The sequence below is a fragment of the Tamandua tetradactyla genome, chromosome 19, assembly GCF_023851605.1.
Source record: "Tamandua tetradactyla isolate mTamTet1 chromosome 19, mTamTet1.pri, whole genome shotgun sequence".
NCBI classification, from domain to species: domain Eukaryota; kingdom Metazoa; phylum Chordata; class Mammalia; order Pilosa; family Myrmecophagidae; genus Tamandua; species Tamandua tetradactyla.
The window spans coordinates 43,863,218-43,887,138 of NC_135345.1; the positions used below are offsets into that span (position 1 = coordinate 43,863,218).

Here is a 23,921-nt window from a genome sequence, read left to right on the forward strand (position 1 = left end):
GTTCAGTCCTTGATTTTTGTTCTTTCTTGTTTTTTAATATAGGAATTTAGTGCAATAAATTTCCCTCTCAGCATGGCCTTTGTTGCATCCCATAAGTTCTGATAAATTGTATTCTCATTTTCATCCATCTCCAGATAGCCACTGATTTTTCTAGCAATTTCTTCTTTGACCCACTCGTTAAAGAGTGTGTTATTTAAACTCCATATATTTAAGAATGTTCTCCTTTCTTGGTGGTTACTGAGATCCAGCTTCATCCTATTGTAATCAGAGAAAGTGCTTTGAATAATTTCAGTGTTCTTAAATTTATAAAGACCTGTTTTGTGCCCCAGCATAGGATCTATCCTTGAGAATGTTCCGTGAGCACTAGAGAAGAATGTATATCCTTGTGCTTTGTGGTACAGTGACCTATATATGTCTGTTAGGTCTAATTCATTTATTAAGTTATTTAACTTCCCTATTTCCTTGTTGATCTTCTGTCTGGTTGTTCTATCTATAGAGGAGAGTCATATATTGAAGTCTCCTACTATTATTGTTGAAACATCTATCACTCCTTTCATTTTTGCCAATGTCTGTCTCACGTACTTTTGAGTTTCTTGATTGAGAGCATAAGCATTTATGATTGTTATATCTTCTTTGTGAATTGACCTTTTAATTAGTGTATAGTGTCCTTCTTTGTCTCCTATGATGTCTTTACATTTAAAGTCTATCACATAGTTGTATATTCATCATCATGATTATTTTAGAACATTTGCATCAATTCAGAAAAGAAATAAAAAGAAAACAGAAAAAAATTCATACATACCATAACCCTTACCCCTCCCTTTCATTGATCACTAGCATTTCAATCTACTAAATTTATTTTAACGTTTGTTCCCCCTATTATTTATTATTTTTAATCCATGTGTTTTACTCATCTGTCGATAAGGTAGATAAAAGGAGCATCAGACACAAGGTTTTCATAATCATACAGTCACATTGTGAAAGCTATATCATTATACAATCATCTTTAAGAACCATGGCTACTGGAACACAGCTCTGCATTTTCAGGCAGTTCCTTCCAGCCTTTCCATTACACCTTAACTAAAAAGGTGATATCTATTTAATGCATAAGAATAACCTCCAGGATGACCTATCGACTCTGCTTGGAACCTCTCAGCCATTGACACTTTATTTTGTCTCATTTCACTCTTACCCCTTTTGATCGAGAAAGTTTTCTCAATCCCTTGATACTGAATCCCAGTTCATTCTAGGATTTCTGTCTCATGTTGCCAGGAAGGTCCACACCCCTGGGAGTCATGTCCCACATAGAGAGGGGGAGGGTAGTAAGTTTGCTTGTCATGTTGGCTCAATTTTGAAGGATTCTCCCACAGTTTTGAAGGATAGTTTGGCTAGTACAGAATTCTTGGCTGAAAGTCTTTCTCTTTCATGATCTTGAATGTATCATACCATTGCCTTCTTGCCTCTAGGGTACTAGTTGAATAGTCTGAACTCAGTCTTATTCGGTTTCCCTTGTATGTAGCAGATTGTTTTTCTCTTGCACTTTCAGGATTTTCTGCTTCTCTTCAACATTTGACAGACTGATTAGTATGTGTCTTGAGGAAGGCCTATTTGGATTTATTCTGTTTAGAGTTTGTTGGGCTTCTTTGACTTGTAAATTTGTGTCTTCTATGGACTTGGAAAGTTTTCCCCCATTATATCCTCAACTACTGTCTCTAGTCCTTTACTCCACAATGATTCTTATATTTGCACACTTCATTTTGCCTATCTTTTCCCTGAGTTCCAATTCAACTTTTTTCCATCTTTTTTGCCATTTGCTGTTTTGAGTCTTTGAAGTCAATTATCCTGTCCTCTGTATTACTTTTTCTTTCTTCTGTTTCTTCAAAATGATGTTGTGTATCTCTAGTATGTTTTTTATTTCATCCACAGAGTCTTTAATCTCTGTGATACCTGCTGTTTTTCTATTTATTATTTCAAATTCCTTGTGCTGGTTTGAAAGGATGTATTTCCCCTAGAAAAGCATGTTTTAATCTAAATCCCATTTCATAAAGGCAGAATAATCCCTATTCAATACTGTATGTTTGGAACTGTAATCAGTTCATCTCCCTGGAGATATGATTTAATCAAGAGTGGTTGTTAAGCTGGATTAGATGATGACATGTCTCCACCCATTTGGGTGGGTCTTGAGAAGTTTCTGGAGTTCTGTGAATGAGGAAACATTTTGGAGAATGAGTGTGATTCAGAGAGAGCCAGAGAAGAATGACATAACCATGACAGCCCACAAGCCAGCGACCTTTGGAGGTGAAGAAGGAAAACGCCTCCTGGGGAGCTTCATGAAACAGGAAGCCAGGAGAGAAAGCTAGGAGATGATGCCTTGCTCGCCATGTGCCCTTCCAGCTGAGAGAGAAACCATGACTGTGTTCACCATGTGCCTTTCCAGATGAGAGAGAGAGACCTTGAACTTCATCGGCCTTCTTGAACCTAGGTATCTTTCCCTGGATACCTTTGATTGGACATTTCTATAGACTTGTAATTGGGACATTATCTCAGCCTTAGAACTGTAAACTTACAACAATTAAATTGTTGTAACAGTTAAATTCCCCTTTTAAAAAGCCATTCTGTTTCTGGTATATTGCATTCCAGCCACTAGAAAATTAGAACATTCCTCTTTATGCTCTTCTACCGTCTTCTTGATCTCCTTTATGTCATTTGCTAACCCACTTACTTTATTAAGTAGAGTTGTATGAACATTTGATTAGTTGTTCCAACATCTGTGTCTCCTCTGGTGTTTTAATTTGGTCATTAGGCTGGGCTATATCTTTCTGCATTGTGATATGCTTAATGATCTTCTGTCTTCGTTGCATGTAAATATCTTGATTGATTTACTTTGGGAGTTGATTTCTTTCAGTAGAGTAAGGCCTTGTGTTTGCAGGATGGTTGTGCAGTAGAAAGCAGGGTATAGGGTGGGGCACTCAGTGCGGTGATGTGTTTCAGGGCAGGTATAGGTGCAGGCTGATGTTATGCTGATGCTTGTGAATGTGGGTGCCCAGCAGTCAGAGAGGATGTAGCTGTGTGGGTGCACTGATCTGGAGCACGTATGGTATGTGCTGGTCTAAGGCACGGGGCCCTTTGTGTGCATGCATAGAGCTGTGGCAGCAGGTCAGCATTATGCCTTTGTGGAGTGAGGCCAGATGTGACCCATTTGTTCAGGTCAGTACTTTCTCAGAGCTGAGAAGTAAGGCTGAGGGCCATGCACATGCGTGGTTCTAGGACTGCTCTAAAGTGTGGTTCTCAGGGCTGAATGATGTAATTGGGGGCCCATGAGCATGTGTGAGCCTGGGAGTGCCGTAAACAGATGCTCAGTGTTCAGGTGGTATGGAGTGCGGCTGTGTAACACTATGGGCAGGAGGCAGGGGTAGCCTAAGTATGAAGGTTAGTGCCTGCAGCCTTTATGCACTGGTAACAGTTTGCAGGGAATAGGGGTGGGGTGGTGGTGCTCGGGAGGGCTGCAGGAGAGGTGGGTTGGGCTGTATTTGGGGTGGGGGCATGGGGCAGGTATGTGCACTGGAGGCTGGTGGGGTGGAGACGTCTGGAGCATGGGGAATGGGAGCGGGCAGAAAGCGGCATGCCATTCTGCAGTGGATCCAGGAAAGGGAGAGGTCTGTTTCCAGATGGAAATGACAGCTGAAGCAGGTGATGGGGTTTGGGTGCGTGGGGTGTGGGGTGAGCTGCTGGTCACGGGGCTTCGCCAGTGAGGGTAGTGTGCCCAAGGAACGCAGCCTGGCTTACTTCCTAGTCCCGGGATCCCATCCCTGCACTCCTGTGGGCTCCGTAGCTCTGTGTCTCCATGCCAGGCTCCAGCTTTCGGCCTCTCAGTCCCTCGGCCTCTGCAACCAGGTCTGCCCCTTGTAGTGCCGAAGGCTCTCCCAGGTCAGCTACGCTACCGAATCATCACCTCGGTCACCCTCATGTCCCTTCTCTAACTTTTCTGTGGAGCAGGGCTAATCGTGAGCTGCTCTATTCAGCCATCTTCCCAGAAGTCTCCCAGCCTTGATTCTTGAAGAAACTGTATAACTATATAGATTTTACAATGTGACCATGTGTGATTGTGAAAAACGTGTCTGATGCTCCTTTTATCCACGGTATGGACAGATGAGTTAAAAAAAAAAAGCAGAAAAGGTTAAAAAATAAGTAAATAATACGGTAAGATAAAGCATAAAAATTGGGTAGATTGAAATACAGGGGGTTAATGAGAGGGAGGGGAAAGAGGTATGGGATGTATGAGTTCTTTTTTTTTAATCTTTTTTTTTCTGGAGTGATGCGCATGTTCTAAAAATGATCATGATGAAGAATACACAACTATAAGATGATATTGTGAGCCATTGATTATATACCACATATGGATTCTATGTGTGTGAGGATATCGCAATAAAAATATTAAAGAAAAAGGACATGTGAATTATAATGCTTACCTTGGAAAGGAAAGTATAATGGAAAACCATGAAAAGTCTTTTCTATCTATGTTGTTTGAATGAGAATGTATTCATGAATTATTTGTGCAGTCAAAAGTGAATTTTTTCTAATATTGAAAAAAAAATTTTTGAGATTGTCTCAATAGCTAAGAACCTCAACATCACCTGAAACCTCCTCTTCCACCTTGTCCTCTACTCCCACACATCCATCCATTGCCAGGAGAGGTGCTCGCGTCCTCCACTCCTGTCTGCTCTTACTGCTTCTGGGTAAGGAAAAGCTTTCAACAGCACTCCCCTGGGCTCTTGTGATAACCTCTTAACTGGGCACTCTCCTCCAATCAGTAGGTCTCTCCTGCTACCACTGGACACACTCTCCTAAAATAAATATTGATCTTCGTCCTCCCTCCATTCTCACAAACTGGCCTTGATTCCCAGTGCCTAGAGAACAATGTCCAAATCCTTAGCAGGACATCCACAATCCTCACCAGTCTTGCGTTTCCTTACTTTCTTCCGCATCCCAGCCTTCCCCATACTCCCTCCCTCCTAAAAGCTATGCTTTTGCTCATTTCTCATCCATAAAACATTTTTCTTATCCTCTACGAGCCACCCAGCTGCCACCTTCTGTTTGAAACCTCCGTGAAACTCCCCCAGGCAGAGTGAGTCTTTTTTCCCTCCGAATGGAAGGACTGGTATCCTCATTAAGTGCTGCTGGTAAATAAAAATGCACTGCAGGTCTGGCGAGCGCTGATTGCTGTTGGACATTAGCCAATGACTGGAGTTTGGCCGTAACACGTGCAGGCTAGAACAGCAGCTGTGAGCACACGGCAGGTACAGGAAATCCCCAAATTCTATTAATTTGGAGCTAACTTCCTATAGATATTTTGGTAATGTATTCCTTAAATTCTGAATTTCATAATTGCATTTCTGTGAAAGTCAGTTTGTTTGCCTCGAATGCAGAAAGCCAAACAAAAACCGTGTTTATAAAAAGGCTTTTAGGTGTAAAGTTAACTAGCATTAGTTATTGATTTTTCTAGAAAGATCTGGATCTTCTCTGACATAATTGTGACTCTTTATGAGATAACTTAATCTTTGTTAAGATTTTTAAAGCAAATATTTACTATTAAAATAATCAACAGAGATAATCCCAGCTAACATTTTCATGTATTTCTGCTTAGTTTTTTTTGTGTATGGAAATGGTAAATTATATGCATGCTTTATATATAGTGTATTTTAAATGTCTAACAGTCTAAGTGTCTGATTTCATTTGATACCCAAATGAGCATCATGTTCAATTTCTGCGAACTCCAGGAGATCCACCATCATTTTGATCTTTCCCAAGTGGCAGTAATGAAAATAAAGGCAAGGAGATTGGGCACAGAAGGGAGCTTCTTATTCTGTCCAGTTTTACATAGAACCACTAGAAGCAGGCAGAAAGCGGCATGCCATTCTGCAATGGATCCAGGAAAGGGAGAAGTCTGTTTCCAGTCGGAAATGACAGCTAGAGACAGGGAAAGACAGTAAGCAGTCTTGCTTTCCTTCTGAAGAAAAGAGAAACTGGGCAAGTTAAAGAACTAGGCCTGATTGCTGACCCCACCCATCACCCTTCCACTCTTGTCCCTCCCTCCTAGGGCGCTGCTAAGGCTGTCTCTTCTGTGGCTTGAAGCCCATGGAAACCCTGATCCCCAGGTGCAAAGAGGAGATGTGCTCCTGGCACTCCTCAATACATTTTTCCACTGAAATGTTTATCTACTCAGTGGTTAGGTTCCATCATACAGTTAGTATTTCCCTTCAGGTACATTTTGGATTAAGTAGGCTTTCCTGGCCTGAACTGAAAACCACTATGCAAAGACTATTTTGGTGAGATAATTACAAGTAATAACTTAAAAGCATCCAACTTTCAAGTGAACTTTTGGCACACAGCCTACTCCTAAGTTCGAGGCTGCCCAGTTGGTGGTGAATAATAACCACAATAAAAATAGCAGCAACTACTCCCCTCCATACCCTTTTTAAAAACCTATTCCCATGCAGCTGGCAGGTGCTATAAGTACATACTGTGTCTGTTTTTCATGGATGGACAAGCTCTCGTTCATTTCACCTTTCCATTGTCTCTTCTTGACTTGAGTTGACAAGGATATCATGATAACTTCCATATAATGGGTATCCAGAAGGTGCCAGACACTGGGTTATGTTCTTAATATATTTTTTTCTCTAATTCTGATATCTCTGCATTGTTGCTCACCTTTCTTACCTTACAGACTAGAAATTCAAGGAAGAGAAAGGTTAGAAACTATGCACAGTGCCACATATCTAATAAGTGGACAAGGCTGAGATTCTAATTGAAGTCCTTTGGATGCCAAAGTTATGATGTTATGTAACTTGACATGTTTGTTCTTCTTTCATTTCCATTATTTGAATTGAGGTCAGACCTCTGTATTATATGTTGAACTCTAGCTAGTTGATGGATCATGAAGACTCATGATGGGTGAGAAAATGCTTTTGTAATAACTCGTTATTTTACCTACTAGAATGTCAGTCCCATGAGGGTAAAGAATTTCGTTGTTTTATTCATTACTGTAAGTTTCTAGAACAGTACTTAGCACATAGCATTTAAATTAATTGATTTAATATTTAGGGGACTCCTCCTATGTGTTGAGACTCTGATACATTTGGGGGAAGAGACCATCCCGGGTCAGTCCCTCATCTTGCGTTTGGAGTGAGAAGGGAAGGGAGGGAGGTACAAGAACTTCTTCAGAGTAAGAGGCCCAGGCCAAGCATTAACCTGCTCCCATGAAGATTGCTCCTACACAAAGCAGGCCCACAAATTAAAATGGGAAACCACTGGGCCATGAGCAAGGAGGGATTTAATACATGGCTGTTATATAAACAGCTGTATAAATCCATGTATTAACATTAGTTTAGCACAAAATAGACTCTTTTAGGAACTTTGTGTTGTGCTTCTATGTTGACTTGAGACTCATGTTACAATACTTTCCAGTGAACCAGAAATGGTAATTTTCCATCAATAGCACTCAAGAGTTATCTCAGTGACTTTGTAATGGTTATAAAATCGGTTTTGCCAGTGAAGTCACAACCCTATATAATTTAATACAATTTTATAAATTTAAAAATGTTTTCTCCAACTTTTTTTGGGAAAATTTTAAAATATACAGAAAAGCTAAAAGAACAGCATTCTGAATGCCTGGATATCCTCCACCTAGAACAGGGTCAATACAGGCCAAGTCTAGCCTAATGCCAACCCAGTGCCTGCTTTTGCAAATGAAGTTAATCAGAATACAGGCATGCCCACTCATTTATGTATTGACTGGCTACAAGATCAGAATTGAGTCATTTCGACAGAGAGCACCATATGGCCCACAAAACCTAAAATATTTATTATCTAGCTCTTTGCAGGAAAATTTGCCACCCCTAATCTATATTCATCAGTTATTAATATTTTGCCGAATTGCTCTTTCTCTCTCCACAGACAGACATGCATACATATGCACACATGCCTGCGCACACATACACGGGGTTATTTTTAATCTGACCCATGTGTAGGTAAGGTACAGACATTATGATAACTCATTCCTAAATAATTCATATGTACTCTATAAAAATAAAGGCATTCTCCTATATAACCTCAATATCATCATCATACCTAAGAAAAGTAACATTCATTTGACAATATCACCCAGTATATAGCCTGTATTTAAATGTGACTTTGATAGCCTTTTTCTTTTCTTTTTGGAGCTAGGATTCAAAGTTTATATACTGTGCTTGCTTATGTCTCTTTAATCTCCTATTTCATGACATTGCCTCTTTTGAAGAGTGCTTTTAAAACCATTTTTTAAAAAGGAATACTAAGTCTTAGTGGGTTTGTAATGCCACGGTAGTAAGGGCCAAATATAATAGTTATTGTCATACACCAGCGTCTCCTCCTTCTCCCTTGAGATTGAGACACTGTTACACTGCTTGGCCTCTGCTTTTAAAACAAACCAAGATGTGGGTTTTGCTTGGAATTATGACTGTGGAAAAATCTCAGTGTGAAGGACAAGGCTGATGGGAACTTACAGGATGTGCTTTATGTAATTAAAGGCCACAGTTCTTCCCGTGTGCTCCGTTTGCTGCCCTTGTCAGCCCCTTGGCTGGGTGGCTCTTCCTTCTGGCTTTTCTCCTGATGGGGCCTGGCTCCCCTCCAGCATCATTAGGTTGCAGCACGGAGCTGCAAGGAGCCTTGCAGTGATTTAAATCTTCCAGCCCAAATGGTTCAGGCTGGCTGGCAGCACAGAGGTTTTGTGTTTGTAGTTCACGTGCTGAATATAGCGTGGTATTCAATAGGGGGACGGGTGTCCGTCTGTGGACACAGGGACAGAGAGCACCCCCTTGCCATTCTTGAGAAATCTGGGGCGCCACAGTCATGCATCTCTTATGGGACTACGTAGTGGTCACAGGTCTGTTCCTTGATTGGAGTCCCAAATGATTCCTGGAAAGCACCCAGACCCACCCTCTACTTTCCTCTGGTCAAGAATCCCTCAGAGCTTACAGACATCATCAGAAAGATACTCACATATGTTAGAACAGACTCACCTGGACATCGCTACCGGTCACTGCCTTCTGTTTAGAGACACCTTATTAAGTTGGAGGCTTTGCTTACTGCCCCTGAAATGTGGAATTGGAAGTGAGGATTGCATTCTTTTTTGAAAATGTTGTCGTTAAGACTGTTCAAGGGCTGGAGCCAGTGGTGTCTCTGAGAACCTCAGAGCCAAATAGCCAGGGAGACACCGTGTGTATGTGTCTGCATTGGAGGAGGAGGAAGGAAGGAAGGAGAAAATCGTAAAGAGAAAAGGCAAGGAAAAGATTATTTAACAATTTAGGAAGGCAGAGTAAGAAACAAGGCACCTGACAAATTGGAAAGATGGGGGAAAGGAATTGCTGCTTTTTTTGGACTTAGATTTTTCATGTCAGGAGAAAACTCATTTCCTTTCAATGTATTGAGTTAATTAGGAGGCTGACCTAGGAACTGTGTGACAGTCCTTTGTACCTCAACTGCTTGTTTGTAAAATAGAGACAATAGCAACAACCACTTTGCATGGCTGTTTTGAAACTAAAAAAGAGATGATCCACATACATGCTTAGAATAGATTGGACACATGGGAAATTCTCAATAATGTAAGCTATATGTATTTTGTTTATTTTTTAAAATGCCTGACATAACTCACCAAAATCATCTTTAGGTATCTAAAGCCTTCAGTGATTCTTTTTTCTTTTTTGGCATGGGCAGGCCCTGGGAATCGAATCCGGGTCTCCGGCATGGCAGGTGAGAATTCTGCCACCGCACCACCATTGCACTGCCCCTTCAATGATTTTTTAACCTACTTTCTTCACCTGAGAATAGTAAAGTAAAAAGAAAAACCATTTAGATAAAATCAGTAGTGAACTTTAAGTTGGTTCCTCCTATTGGCAAAATATTTTGTTTTTCAGTAAGACCTTTTCGCAGCAATTTTTCTATCATGATGCACTCCTAAATATGCGGATAGTGATAAATTACGTACTGACTTTTAACCCTTCTTTGTATGCCTTCCATTTCCTAACCAACCATTTTATCTGTAAACATATCAAGTAAACATCCGTATGTGCTCCTCACATGAGGATTGCTTCTTCCACTAGCAGAGAGAAAAGTAAAATTCCAGGGTGAAGGGGCTCCTGGTTTTACTGTCTCTGCGAAGCAGGATGTCCTTCTTCTAAGGCTGAGTTCTAGGAAAAAGCTGTGTGCTGTGAAACGGGGGCTGGGAGAAGGTAACCCTGGCATGATTAGCACAGTTATGTTCAGTGGTAGATGGATATGTTTGTATGATCACAAAATTAATTTTAAAAAGAATTGAAAGTGAATCCAAAACCATTTATTTTCAAACTGAAATAGGGGGACAAGATAGTATGCTGTTACAAGGTAAAATGTTGCATTTAGATTTAGTAACATGATGATGGGGTACGCTTAGGAAAGCTGGGTCATTTTTTAAATGACATATTTTCAACCCTCTTTTTCCTTCCTTTGTTTTCTTTTCTCCTTAGGAAAAAGTTAATCATTGAAGAAATATATTGCTGAGAAGACAGTAAACTATAAATCTATGGGAGTGGGAGGGAAACTGTAAAGACCCCAAGGATAAAATTGATCATTAAAGCAACATGGAAAGTGATTGATGGAGAGACTGCCAGGGGGTGGGTGGTTTCAGACCCTGTCCTGACCAGCTTGTGGTTGTGGCAGCAGAGGTCTTGTGAATGACAGTGCTTCTTGCCTGCCGGAGAGGTCCAGGGCCTTACACAGAAAAGGATTCATAATTGTGGGATGAAGGCACTCTCCATCAGGGACCAGGAAGAGATTAGTATCTCTTCATCGGTCTTCCTGTCTCCTTCCTCTTAAATCCATCTTCCACTCTGCCCACCTTTCCCTCTCCCTCAACAATCTACTTCTACTGCAAACTTAGACAATCACTTCTCAGACCTCAGTCCCTCTGTGGCTCGCGTGACGTGGCCTTTCATGGTCTGTAAGACCCTCTGTGATCAGCCCTGCCTCCATAGTCTCACCTCCCATTGGTGGCTGCCTCACATTTTCTACTTGAGTTCCTCACAGACGCCGTGTTGTTTCACATCTTCCTCCTTTGTTCAACCTGATCCTTCAGCTTTTTTTCACATCACTCAGGTTGATTCTTGTCATTAAGACTTAGCTCTGGTGATATTTTATCAAAGAAAGCTTTCTTGAACTTCCACGTTTTCTTAGGGATTTGAACTACCTTCGTTACTCTGACATGGGTAGGGATTTTTTTCTTTATTACTATACACCTAGGGTGTTGCATGGTGAATCAGTGTTCAAATTACAATTGAGTGTAGACTGAGATTTAGCATGTGCTAAAATGAGAGGCCAATTCATTTGAAGTTGGAATTGTTGAGGGTAATTGTGTAGAGTGAAAATTTGAGGGGAAGGATATGAAACTCTGTTGGTTTTAATAGCATTTTTATCTACCAGGAATCTTTTGGTTTTAGTGACATTTGGTTTAAGCAAAATATTGAATATATTGTCTCGTGTTATGGAAAAGTCCACAGACAGGTTGGTCTTAGATGTGACCTGACTGAATGACTTCCTCAGGGTCCATCTCTTGACCTTGCTTCTTGGGATTGGCTCTTTTCTCTGGCCCAGCTGCAACTTCAGCTTCACTATATCCACCCCTAGTCTAGCAGTTCAGGCTGTGTTGCTTCAATAGCTCTTATGTAAATCCTGGGGTATGTTCCCTTTTGCTTATCTAAAATAGGTCATGTGTCATCTCTGAATCAATCACTGTCTTAGCCTTGGTTACTTAACCAGTAACCAAGTTTTGGAGAGTTAGAGATCTCCAAAAACTCTTGGACTAAGAATATTCTTGTCATCAGAAAAGGAGTTGATCCGGACTGGCAAAACAAATTTCTACTTCGAGCCTGGAAATAAATCACATATATTGGGATTTGAGAGATTCAGTAAATAATAGCTGGCTCCTACTATCTTGAATCTGAAACCAGTTGAAAATGAGATTCAAGAGGAAGAGAGGATGCTATCAGAAAACCATCTTTATAATTGATGAAGCTGGTAGGAAGACATGGCTAAGTTCTGTGGCCAAATTACCTTCCTAACACTCTCCCCAGCCCAACACAGTATAGAATAGTCATTCCAGTTATAGGCAGAAATGTTGTCCAGGTCAGCACCTTTTACAAATGTGTTGGACATGAAACATCTTGAAAGGTAAAGATTTAAATAATTGGCATTGGTGGTTATTTTCCTGGTTTAGTCAGCTATCTGGAGACCCAAGAAAAAACCAAAGTAATACATTCACATCTCTCTTTCTTTTCAGTATTTGAGCCACAAAAGCTCCCAAATCTTTATTATCTACCTACAGTGTGCTAGATTTTTCTGGGGACTGTAAAAACATATAAGCCATAACTACTGCCCTCAGTTAACATATATGCATTGGGAATATAAGCACACACATGTGAAATATTAAACAACCATGCAATGATAAAAAAGGATGGAATAGAACTATTTGAGAAAATTGTCTAAATGGGGACAAACCGAAAATTTTGAAAAAAAAGAAATCACTGAGAATTTAATATTTCCTATATGGATTAGGCCTTCAGAAATGTAAAGAGATAGGGAAAATATATATGTGTTTGGGCTGAAATTAGTGGTGGTCCAGTATGGCTAGAGCTGAAGAAATAAATATATATTTATGATGGCAGGTTGGAGAATAAAAAAGAGCAGATAGGCTGTGGAGTCTCCAGGGAAAACTTGGGTGACAGCAGTGTATCTAGAAAAAGTGGCAATTGTGAGAGTGATTATGAATTTTTGAGTATGTTCTGTGCATGGTGAATGCTCAATTTTTCTTGAATTTTAAGATGATGATCTATTTGACTTGGTAAGTGAAGGTAGAGTCAGGATTACAACAGGATTGCACAGTGATTAAGAGCAGGGACAGTTATTAGCTGTGTGACCTTGCACAAGGTCATTAATTGCTCTGTGCCTCCATTCTGTCATCTGTAAAATGAGGAAAAAATTAGTATATATATATATATAAAGCTCTAGGAGAATACTAGCATATAATAAGGACTTTTAATGTTGGCTATTCTTCTTGTTTTGAGCCTAGCTGTACTTCATTTTCTATTGCTGCATAATAATTTACCATAAACTTAGTATGTTAAAACGACACCCATTTATGATCTCATAGTTTCTGCAAGTCAGAATTCTGGGCATGATATAGCTGGTTTCTCTGTTCAGGGTCTCACAAGTCTGAAATCTAAGTGCTAGCCTGGGAGGAAGTCTCATCTGATTTTCTTCTAAGCCTCTTCCAAGACACATGGTTGTTGACAGAATTCATTTCCTTGCAGGTATAGAACTCATGGCAAGCATTAGTGCATCTATCAGATTTCATCATCTTTTAAAAGCTCCCCTAATTAGGCCAGGCCTATCTGGATAATCTCTTCTTGATTAACTCAAAACCAACTGGTTGGTAACATAATCACAGAGTTATATCCCATCATATTCATAGTTTTCACTCCCACTGCAGGAGAGGGGATCATTTGGGCACGTTCTCCTGGTGGTGGGAATCTTGGGGGTCGTCTTAGAATCCTGCCTATCCAGCTGTGTAATTGAGTAACATCATTGATTCTTGTTATTCATGATGGATACGATCCACAGAGTTACCACCAACACTGAATTAGGAAATACATTGCTTCTAGGGGAAATGCAAGGTTAGTTTCCTGTGATCCTCTGGTGGTATTTCCATCTACTGATCAATATATAACCTTGTTTTAAGTGTGTTTCTGTTTCAAGGCACCTTATTTAATCTATGTTACTGATTCATTAACATTGAACTCAGGGCTCACAGCACTGTAACGCATACCTGACGTGAATTTTCTCCATAAGGCGCAGCACAGCCTTCTTGCATTTAGGAACACTAGACAGCACTTCAGCACTATGGTTGAGGGCCATTTTAAACAAACAAACAGAAAAACGTCCAAAATTGCAAAAAAACTTGGCATTAAGTAGACACGAAAAGAACACTTGTTTATAGTATGAGAGCTGAAACAAGAAGGCCTTGTTCAGACTCCACTGGGAACATGTGTGTTGGGCAACTCAGATTTTTTTGCCACTCTGCACATGTCCATGAATGACCATGAAAGCACTGTGAGAATTGGCTTGGCAGTTTTTAGCAAGTAGGTGAATTATAAAATACGGACTGCCCACAAATGATGACAGTCGAGTGTATTATTTTTTTTTTGTTCATTTGTTGAATTGCGCTTGGGTGAATATATGTTTCAGTTGTCACCACCATCATTTCAGATCTTGGTAGCATCTTTCTTAAATCATTCAGATAAATGACCTTTGTCATTCCTGCTCTGTAGTTTTCACTGACTGGTGGGATCAGTTCCCACCAACAGAAGCTTTTATAACCAACAAACCTGCTGACTAATACGCTGGAGCTCCAAAGAGATGACTCCACGATGTGCAATCTCTTCCAGCGTCATATGCTTACTTTTTTTTTTTTTTTTTTTTTTTTTTTTTTTAAATTTAAATATTTTTGTATTTCAATTTTCTGTAATACAGCAAGTAAATATCTTTTTTTTTTTTTTTATTAATTAAAAAAAGAATTAACAAAACAATTAGAAATCATTCCAATCTACATGTACAATCAGTAATTCTTAATAACATCACATAGTTGCATATTCATCATTTCTTAGTACATTTGCATCGATTTAGAAAAAGAAATAAAAAGACAACAGAATAAGAATTAAAACAATAATAGAAAGAAAAAAAAACAAAAAAAACAAAAACAAAAAACCTATACCTCACATGCAGCTTCATTCAGTGTTTTAACATAATTGCATTACAATTGGGTAGTATTGTGCTGTCCATTTCTGAGTTTTTATATCCAGTCCCGTTGTACAGTCTGTATCCCTTCATCTCCAATTATCCCTTCTCTTTTTTTTTTTTTTTTTAATTAACGGAAAAAAAGAAATTAACCCAACATTTAGAGATCATACCATTCTACACATGCAATCATTAATTCTTAACATCATCACATAGATGCATGATCATCATTTCTTAGTACATTTGCATTGGTTTAGAAGAACTAGCAACATAACCGAAAAAGATATAGAATGTTAATATAGAGAAAAAAATAAAAGTAATAATAGTAAAATCAAAACAAAACAAAACAAAACAAAACAAAAACCTATAGCTCAGATGCAGCTTCATTCAGTGTTTTAACATGATTACTTTACAATTAGGTATTATTGTGCTGTCCATTTTTGAGTTTTTGCATCTAGTCCTGTTGCACAGTCTGTATCCCTTCAGCTTCAATTACCCATTGTCTTACCCTGTTTCTAACTCCTGCTGAACTCTGTTACCAGTGACATATTTCAAGTTTATTCTCGAATGTCCGTTCACATCAGTGGGACCATACAGTATTTGTCCTTTAGTTTTTGGCTGGATTCACTCAGCATAATATTCTCTAGGTCCATCCATGTTATTACATGGTTCATAAGTTTATCTTGTCTTAAAGCTGCATAATATTCCATCGTATGTATATACCACAGTTTGTTTAGCCACTCTTCTGTTGATGGAGATTTTGGCTGTTTCCATCTCTTTGCAATTGTAAATAATGCTGCTATAAACATTGGTGTGCAAATGTCCGTTTGTGTCTTTGCCCTTAAGTCCTTTGAGTAGATACCTAGCAATGGTATTGCTGGGTCGTATGGCAATTCTATATTCAGCTTTTTGAGGAACCGCCAAACTGCCTTCCACAGTGGTTGCACCCTTTGACATTCCCACCAACAGTGGATAAGTGTGCCTCTTTCTCCGCATCCTCTCCAGCACTTGTCATTTTCTGTTTTGTTGATAATGGCCATTCTGGTGGGTGTGAGATGATATCTCATTGTGGTTTTGATTTGCATTTCTCTAATGGCCAGGGACATTGAGCATCTCTTCATGTACCTCTTGGCCATCCGTATTTCCTCTTCTGAGAGGTGTCTGTTCAAGTCTTTTTCCCATTTTGTAATTGGGTTGGCTGTCTTTTTGTTGTTGAGATGAACAATCTCTTTATAAATTCTGGATACTAGACCTTTATCTGATATATCATTTCCAAATATTGTCTCCCATTGTGAAGGCTGTCTTTCTACTTTCTTGATGAAGTTCTTTGATGCACAAAAGTGTTTAATTTTGAGGAGTTCCCATTTATTTATTTCCTTCTTCAGTGCTCTTGCTTTAGGTTTAAGGTCCATAAAACCACCTCCAGTTGTAAGATCCATAAGATATCTCCCAACATTTTCCTCTAACTGTTTTATGGTCTTAGACCTAATGTTTAGATCTTTGATCCATTTTGAGTTAACTTTTGTATAGGGTGTGAGAGATGGGTCTTCTTTCATTCTTTTGCATATGGATATCCAGTTCTCTAGGCACCATTTATTGAAGAGACTGCTCTGTCCCAGGTGAGTTGGCTTGACTGCCTTATCAAAGATCAAATGTCCATAGATGAGAGGGTCTATATCAGAGCACTCTATTCGATTCCATTGGTCGATATATCTATCTTTATGCCAATACCATGCTGTTTTGACCACTGTGGCTTCATAATATGCCTTAAAGTCAGGCAGCGCGAGACCTCCAGCTTCGTTTTTTTTCCTCAAGATGTTTTTAGCAATTCGGGGCACCCTGCCCTTCCAGATAAATTTGCTTATTGGTTTTTCTATTTCTGAAAAATAAGTTGTTGGGATTTTGATTGGTATTGCATTGAATCTGTAAATCAATTTAGGTAGGATTGACATCTTAACTATATTTAGTCTTCCAATCCATGAACACGGTATGCCCTTCCATCTATTTAGGTCTTCTGTGATTTCTTTTAGCAGTTTTTTGTAGTTTTCTTTATATAGGTTTTTTGTCTCTTTAGTTAAATTTATTCCTAGGTATTTTATTCTTTTAGTTGCAATTGTAAATGGGATTCGTTTCTTGATTTCCCCCTCAGCTTGTTCATTACTAGTGTATAGAAATGCTACAGATTTTTGAATGTTGATCTTGTAACCTGCTACTTTGCTGTACTCATTTATTAGCTCTAGTAGTTTTGTTGTGGATTTTTCCGGGTTTTCGACGTATAGTATCATATCGTCTGCAAACAGTGATAGTTTTACTTCTTCCTTTCCAATTTTGATGCCTTGTATTTCTTTTTCTTGTCTAATTGCTCTGGCTAGAACCTCCAACACAATGTTGAATAATAGTGGTGATAGTGGACATCCTTGTCTTGTTCCTGATCTTAGGGGGAAAGTTTTCAATTTTTCCCCATTGAGGATGATATTAGCTGTGGGTTTTTCATATATTCCCTCTATCATTTTAAGGAAGTTCCCTTGTATTCCTATCTTTTGAAGTGTTTTCAACAGGAAAGGATGTTGAATCTTGTCGAATGCCTTCTCTGCATCAATTGAGATGATCATGTGATTTTTCTGCTTTGATTTGTTGATATGGTGTATTACATTAATTGATTTTCTTATGTTGAACCATCCTTGCATACCTGGGATGAATCCTACTTGGTCATGATGTATAATTCTTTTAATGTGTTGTTGGATACGATTTGCTAGAATTTTATTGAGGATTTTTGCATCTGTATTCATTAGAGAGATTGGTCTGTAGTTTTCTTTTTTTGTAATATCTTTGCCTGGTTTTGGTATGAGGGTGATGTTGGCTTCATAGAATGAATTAGGTAGTTTTCCCTCCACTTCGATTTTTTTGAAGAGTTTGAAGAGAATTGGTACTAATTCTTTCTGGAACGTTTGGTAGAATTCACATGTGAAGCCATCTGGTCCTGGACTTTTCTTTTTAGGAAGCTTTTGAATGACTAATTCAATTTCTTTACTTGTGATTGGTTTGTTGAGGTCATCTATGTCTTCTTGAGTCAAAGTTGGTTGTTCATGTCTTTCCAGGAACCCGTCCATTTCCTCTAAATTGTTGTATTTATTAGCGTAAAGTTGTTCATAGTATCCTGTTATTACCTCCTTTATTTCTGTGAGGTCAGTAGTTATGTCTCCTCTTCCATTTCTGATCTTATTTATTTGCATCCTCTCTCTTCTTCTTTTTGTCAATCTTGCTAAGGGCCCATCAATCTTATTGATTTTCTCATAGAACCAACTTCTGGCCTTATTGATTTTCTCTATTGTTTTCATGTTTTCAATTTCATTTATTTCTGCTCTAATCTTTGTTATTTCTTTCCTTTTGCTTGCTTTGGGGTTAGCTTGCTGTTCTTTCTCCAGTTCTTCCAAATGGATAGTTAATTCCTGAATTTTTGCCTTTTCTTCTTTTCTGATATAGGCATTTAGAGCAATAAATTTCCCTCTTAGCACTGCCTTTGCTGCGTCCCATAAGTTTTGATATGTTGTGTTTTCATTTTCATTCGCCTCGAGGTATTTGCTAATTTCTCTTGCAATTTCTTCTTTGACCCAGTCGTTGTTTAGGAGTGTGTTGTTGAGCCTCCACGTGTTTGTGAATTTTCTGGCACTCTGCCTATTATTGATTTCCAACATCATTCCTTTATGGTCCGAGAAAGTGTTGTGTAAGATTTCAATCTTTTTAAATTTGTTGAGACTTGCTTTGTGACCCAGCATATGGTCTATCTTTGAGAATGATCCATGAGCACTTGAGAAAAAGGTGTATCCTGCTGTTGTGGGATGTAATGTCCTATAAATGTCTATTAAGTCTAGTTTATTTATAGTAATATTCAGATTCTCTATTTCTTTGTTGATCCTCTGTCTAGATGTTCTGTCCCTTGATGAGAGTGGTGAGTTGAAGTCTCCAACTATTATGGTATATGAGTCTATTTCCCTTTTCAGTGTTTGCAGTATATTCCTCACGTATTTTGGGGCATTCTGATTCGGTGCGTAAATATTTATGATTGTTATGTCTTCTTGTTTAATTGTTCCTTTTATTAGTATATAGTGTCCTTCTTTGTCTCTTTTAACTGTTTTACATTTGAAGTCTAATTTGTTGGATATTAGTATAGCCACTCCTGCTCTTTTCTGGTTGTTATTTGCATGAAATATCTTTTCCCAACCTTTCACTTTCAACCTATATTTATCTTTGGGTCTAAGATGTGTTTCCTGTAGACAGCATATCGAAGGATCCTGTTTTTTAATCCATTCTGCCAATCTATGTCTTTTGATTGGGGAATTCAGTCCATTGACATTTAGTGTTATTACTGTTTGGATAATATTTTCCTCTAACATTATGCCTTTTGTATTATATATATCATATCTGATTTTCCTTCTTTCTACACTCTTTTCCATATCTCTCTCTTCTGTCTTTTTGTATCTGACTCTAGTGCTCCCTTCAGTATTTCTTGCAGAGCTGGTCTCTTGGTCACAAATTCTTTCAGTGACTTTTTGTCTGAGAATGTTTTAATTTCTCCCTCATTTTTGAAGGATAATTTTGCTGGATATAGGAGTCTTGGTTGGCAGTTTTTCTCTTTTAGTATTTTAAATATATCATCCCACTGTCTTCTAGCTTCCATGGTTTCTGCTGAGAAATCTACACAAAGTCTTATTGGGTTTCCCTTGTATGTAATGGATTGTTTTTCTCTTGCTGCTTTCAAGATCTTCTCTTTCTCTTTGACCTCTGACATTCTAACTAGTAAGTGTCTTGGAGAACGCCTATTTGGGTCTAATCTCTTTGGGGTGCGCTGCACTTCTTGGATCTGTAATTTTAGGTCTTTCATAAGAGTTGGGAAATTTTCAGTGAAAATTTCTTCCATTAGTTTTTCTCCTCCTTTTCCCTTCTCTTCTCCTTCTGGGACACCCACAACACGTATATTAGTGCGGTTCATATTGTCCTTGAGTTCCCTGATACCCTGTTCAAATTTCTCCATTCTTTTCCCTATAGTTTCTGTTTCTTTTTGGAATTCAGATGTTCCATCCTCCAAATCACTAATTCTATCTTCTGTCTCTTTAAATCTATCATTGTAACTATCCATTATTTTTTCTATGTTTGCTACTTTATCCTTCACTTCCATAAGTTCTGCGATTTGTTTTTTCAGTTTTTCTATTTCTTCTTTATGTTCAGCCCATGTCCTCTTCATGTCCTCCCTCAATTTATCGATTTCATTTTTGAAGAGGTTTTCCATTTCTGTTCGTATATTCAGGATTAGTTGTCTCAGCTCTTGTGTCTCATTTGAGCTATTGGTTTGTTCCTTTGACTGAGCCATATTCTCAATCTTTTGAGCGTGGACAGTTATCTTCTGCTGCTGGCGTCTGGGCATTTATTCAGATTTTTCTTGGTGTTGGACCCAGCAAGGTTGTAATATTTTTCTGTGAAATCTCTGGGTTCTGTTTTTCTTATCCTGCCCAGTAGGTGGCGCTCGTGGCACACGTTTGTCTGCGGGTCCCACCAGTAAAAGGTGCTGTGGAACCTTAAACTTTGGAAAACTCTCGCCGTCCTGGGGATTCGCTAGCCGAAGCGGCTTGAGCCGGCCCTCGGTCCGAACGCAGGGAGGGTTGCTGGTCGCCGCAGCCCGGGAAAGAGCCCGTCGGAATTTCCTAGTCGGCCCTGGGCAACAAGCGTGGCGGGAGGGCGCCAGCGGCAGCGGCCCGCCCGAGACAGTGCACGTTCCCCGGGAGTCACGGGTTTGGAAGGGGCCTCCCCCACCCGTCACCGTTCTCCGCGGCCTGGGGGTTTCCGATCCAATTCTCTCAGTTGGTCCGGGGGCTGCGCGTGGCGTGGGCGCCAGCCGTCTTTGTTTCAGGGGACCGCCTCTCCAATTCTCCCAGCCGGCCCGGGAAGGGGGAAGGGAGTAACTCCGGCCGCTTGCCACCCCGCCCGGTAAGGCCCGCGCGCCTCGGCGATCTCACCCGAGCTGCTTCTCTCAGCCAGCCAGCCGTTCCAGGATGGGGTACGCTGTCTTTTTTATCTCTGTTGTGGCTTTGGGCGCTTTCTGTATCGTTTCTACTCCCCTAGTAGGTGTCCTGGAGAAGAAACTAAGATCCGCGCGTCTTACTAAGCCGCCATCTTCCAGGAAGTCCTCCATATGCTTACTTTTAATGAATAAATAAGATGAAGACCAGAACCCTCCTTAGCTATTAATTGTGCCTGCTGCTCTGCCAGTTCAAAATCAATTTGTAACTGTCAGAGAAATTTTCACTTTAAGGAAGATCTTTTGTATTATTTTTAAAAGCTTCCCATGCCTCTCTTTTTGCCTTTCACAATTTAGTAGTTTTTTTTAAAAAACACACTTTATATCCTATAAAAAGGTACATTCATCAAAACCCACTGATAAAGGGTTTGATACTTTAGAAGATCAAAAAACTTGTTGAAGATGAGACCTGGGGAGCAGTTTTTGAATCGAATTTTGAATCTGGCCAATAATACATGGAGAAAGAAACAATAGGAAATACCAAGTTTCCGAGCATTGTTCCCCCAAAGGATGCTAAGTTAGTATTTTCCATGGCATTGCATTTGCAGTTTTATACAAATGTGTCAAAGTAAGGGGAAAAAAATGAATTTGGTATGAATGTGGATTTAGAAGTTTGAAGCGTCTGTTTACTCTAACATTTCCTTACAAAGTACTTTTACTCTGCAGCGTGCCATGGTGTAGAGCTAAGTCCAGCTGCTCTAATGACTGCCATCCCTCCAGCAATTTGGACTGTTAAAGGGAAAGGGCTGCTTCATAGAGATAATCTAGGATAATTGGAATTGTTTTCATCTAAGACTGGAAATTGTTTTCTTCATTCTAGGACAATATCATCTTATTCTTGCGAGGTTGTAAAGAGCTCGGCCTTAAAGAATCTCAACTTTTTGATCCAAATGACCTCCAGGATACGTCAAATAGAGTAACAGTCAAGTAAGTAATGTATGATTTATGTTTAGGGGAAACCCCTTTTTAGTTTGATTTGCAGTTTCCTGATGATGTCTGAGGTCTAAGAGGCAGAGAATTTGGCATGCCTAATAAAATAAAAATGCGAGAGTAGAACTTGAGCTTTCAAAACAGGACACATGGTCCTTCCTTCTGTGCATTTTTTTCATTCTTATCAAGCCTCACTTTTGAAAATGCAAAAATCATGCTCATTAGAAATAGGATTTTAAGGAGAAGGAGGAAAATGTTAAGTAAGCTTAACAAAGAGACAAGAAAGAAACATGCACAGAATCTGCATGTGGTAGACAAAGACCTTTTATTGGCTCTAAGCAGGCTTTTGAATAGGCTCTTGGAAGACTGCAAAGGAGGTAAACACATCTGAGTTCTGTTTATTATGGAAAGAAGGCAATAGATTATGGAGAAATCGCTTCTTCATTTACATTTGTAACTGTTTTCTCATATGTGTCAGTGATCAAGTTCTTCAAAGGTAGATCATTGGCCATTTGTTTGGGGCCCATGAATTTTGGGACAGAATGTCATAGTAAAAGAAAAGGGCGTGTGCTTCTTTATGAGTAATGAGAAGCAATGACTTATGAGATGACAAAGATGACTTTACTGTAGTTGAAAAATTCTTTAGACCCTACCAATTGCCTATAAAACATATTTCACATTAGTCAAACAATATTTGACATGAATATGCCTTCATAATAAGCTTAATTATAAAGATAGGGTCTGTGGATTGGCTACTCTTCTTTCAATTCCTTTTGGGATTTTAATATAGGGAAGAACAGAAAAGGGAGGGAGAGGCCAAGATTCAGAGCTGTTTTCCAGTCTTGGGTTTAAAAAAATGGTGGGGAGAAAAGTTGAAACTATTGAATGAAAATAAAGCTTGGGATGGTTTATGATTCATGACTGGGAATAATGGAGACTCAGCCAAGACTGATTACCTAGAATTACTTCCCTGCTGTCAATGTACCATTCTTTTAATATTTCTCCTGGAAAAATTTTAGTGAAGGGCAAAAATAACAGGGTGAAAAAAAAGACATTTTAATATGGAAACCGCTGTAGACCTCTTCGTGGTCATCACATGCTCCATTTATTATTGTACCTAAATCCAGCCTCTATAAATCATTATTCATTTTAGAAAACTGTTTTAAGTTCTGCCTCATCTCATGTTCAAAGTTTCACCTGGGTGACAAGTGACCAGAAACAATAGTAATTGTGCAACATCATAGGTAATTATTAGCCACACAAACATTACTTGAAGGTTGAAGGAAAGTTCATTTTGATTGTGTTGGCAGCTGCATTCTTTTTTTTTTTTTTTAAGAGTCTCTTTAAATAACATGTTACTATACCAGGAGAATTTTGTGATTAATTTAATTTTAGAAATTCAGAAGTCGTATAACCTTTATTGCTTATCTACAATAAACTGGCCATCAGGAAATCTGGCTTCTAGCCCTAGATCTGCTGCTTCCAGGGTATGTAATCTTAGGCGAGTTCCTTTGCCTCAGGAGTCCTCTATGTCATCATCTATAAAATGGAATTGGGTAGAATGTTCTCTCAGGTCTAGTTCTAGCTAATGCTTGCTCAGTACAAATCTGAGGATATGAGAGAACCAGCATCTGAGGAGACTTTAATGAAAAGGCATAGAGAACAACCTATTGGGGAAAAAGTCACTTAGGCCAGTGACACAGGGACGTAGTCTCTTCTAATTACAGCAGCGTCTTCCTTCTTTCCTGCCCTTTCTATTTTTCTTTCTTTTATCTGTCCCCTTCACTTTCATATGCTTTCTATTCCTTCTTTATCCTATCAGTCTTCCCTTTTGTTTTTCTTCTCCGCATTTTCCTCCTTTTTAATTTCTCCCTTCACTTGAGCATTATTATTTTCTTTATATCGTACTTTTTCCATCACCTTCCCCCATATCCCTGCCATTTTTCGTTTATTCAACAAATATTTACCGAGCAGCTACTATGTGTGTTTTAGTTTCTTGGGCTGCTCAAGCAAATGTGAAATGGGTTGAATTAGACAATGGGGATTTATTTGCTCATGG

The 23,921-nt window shown here is 39.1% G+C and overlaps 1 protein-coding gene across 18 annotated transcripts in view; it reads left to right on the forward strand.

Annotated features, from left to right (window-relative positions):
* Positions 1–23,921, forward strand: part of LIMCH1 (LIM and calponin homology domains 1) — a 388,350-nt gene that overhangs the window by 254,052 nt on the left and 110,377 nt on the right. For all 18 annotated transcript variants that reach the window (XM_077136731.1, XM_077136732.1, XM_077136733.1 and 15 more), the window contains exon 4: positions 21,753–21,859. In XM_077136731.1, coding sequence (XP_076992846.1) covers positions 21,753–21,859 — 107 coding nt within the window. The remainder of the gene's footprint in view (positions 1–21,752; positions 21,860–23,921) is intronic.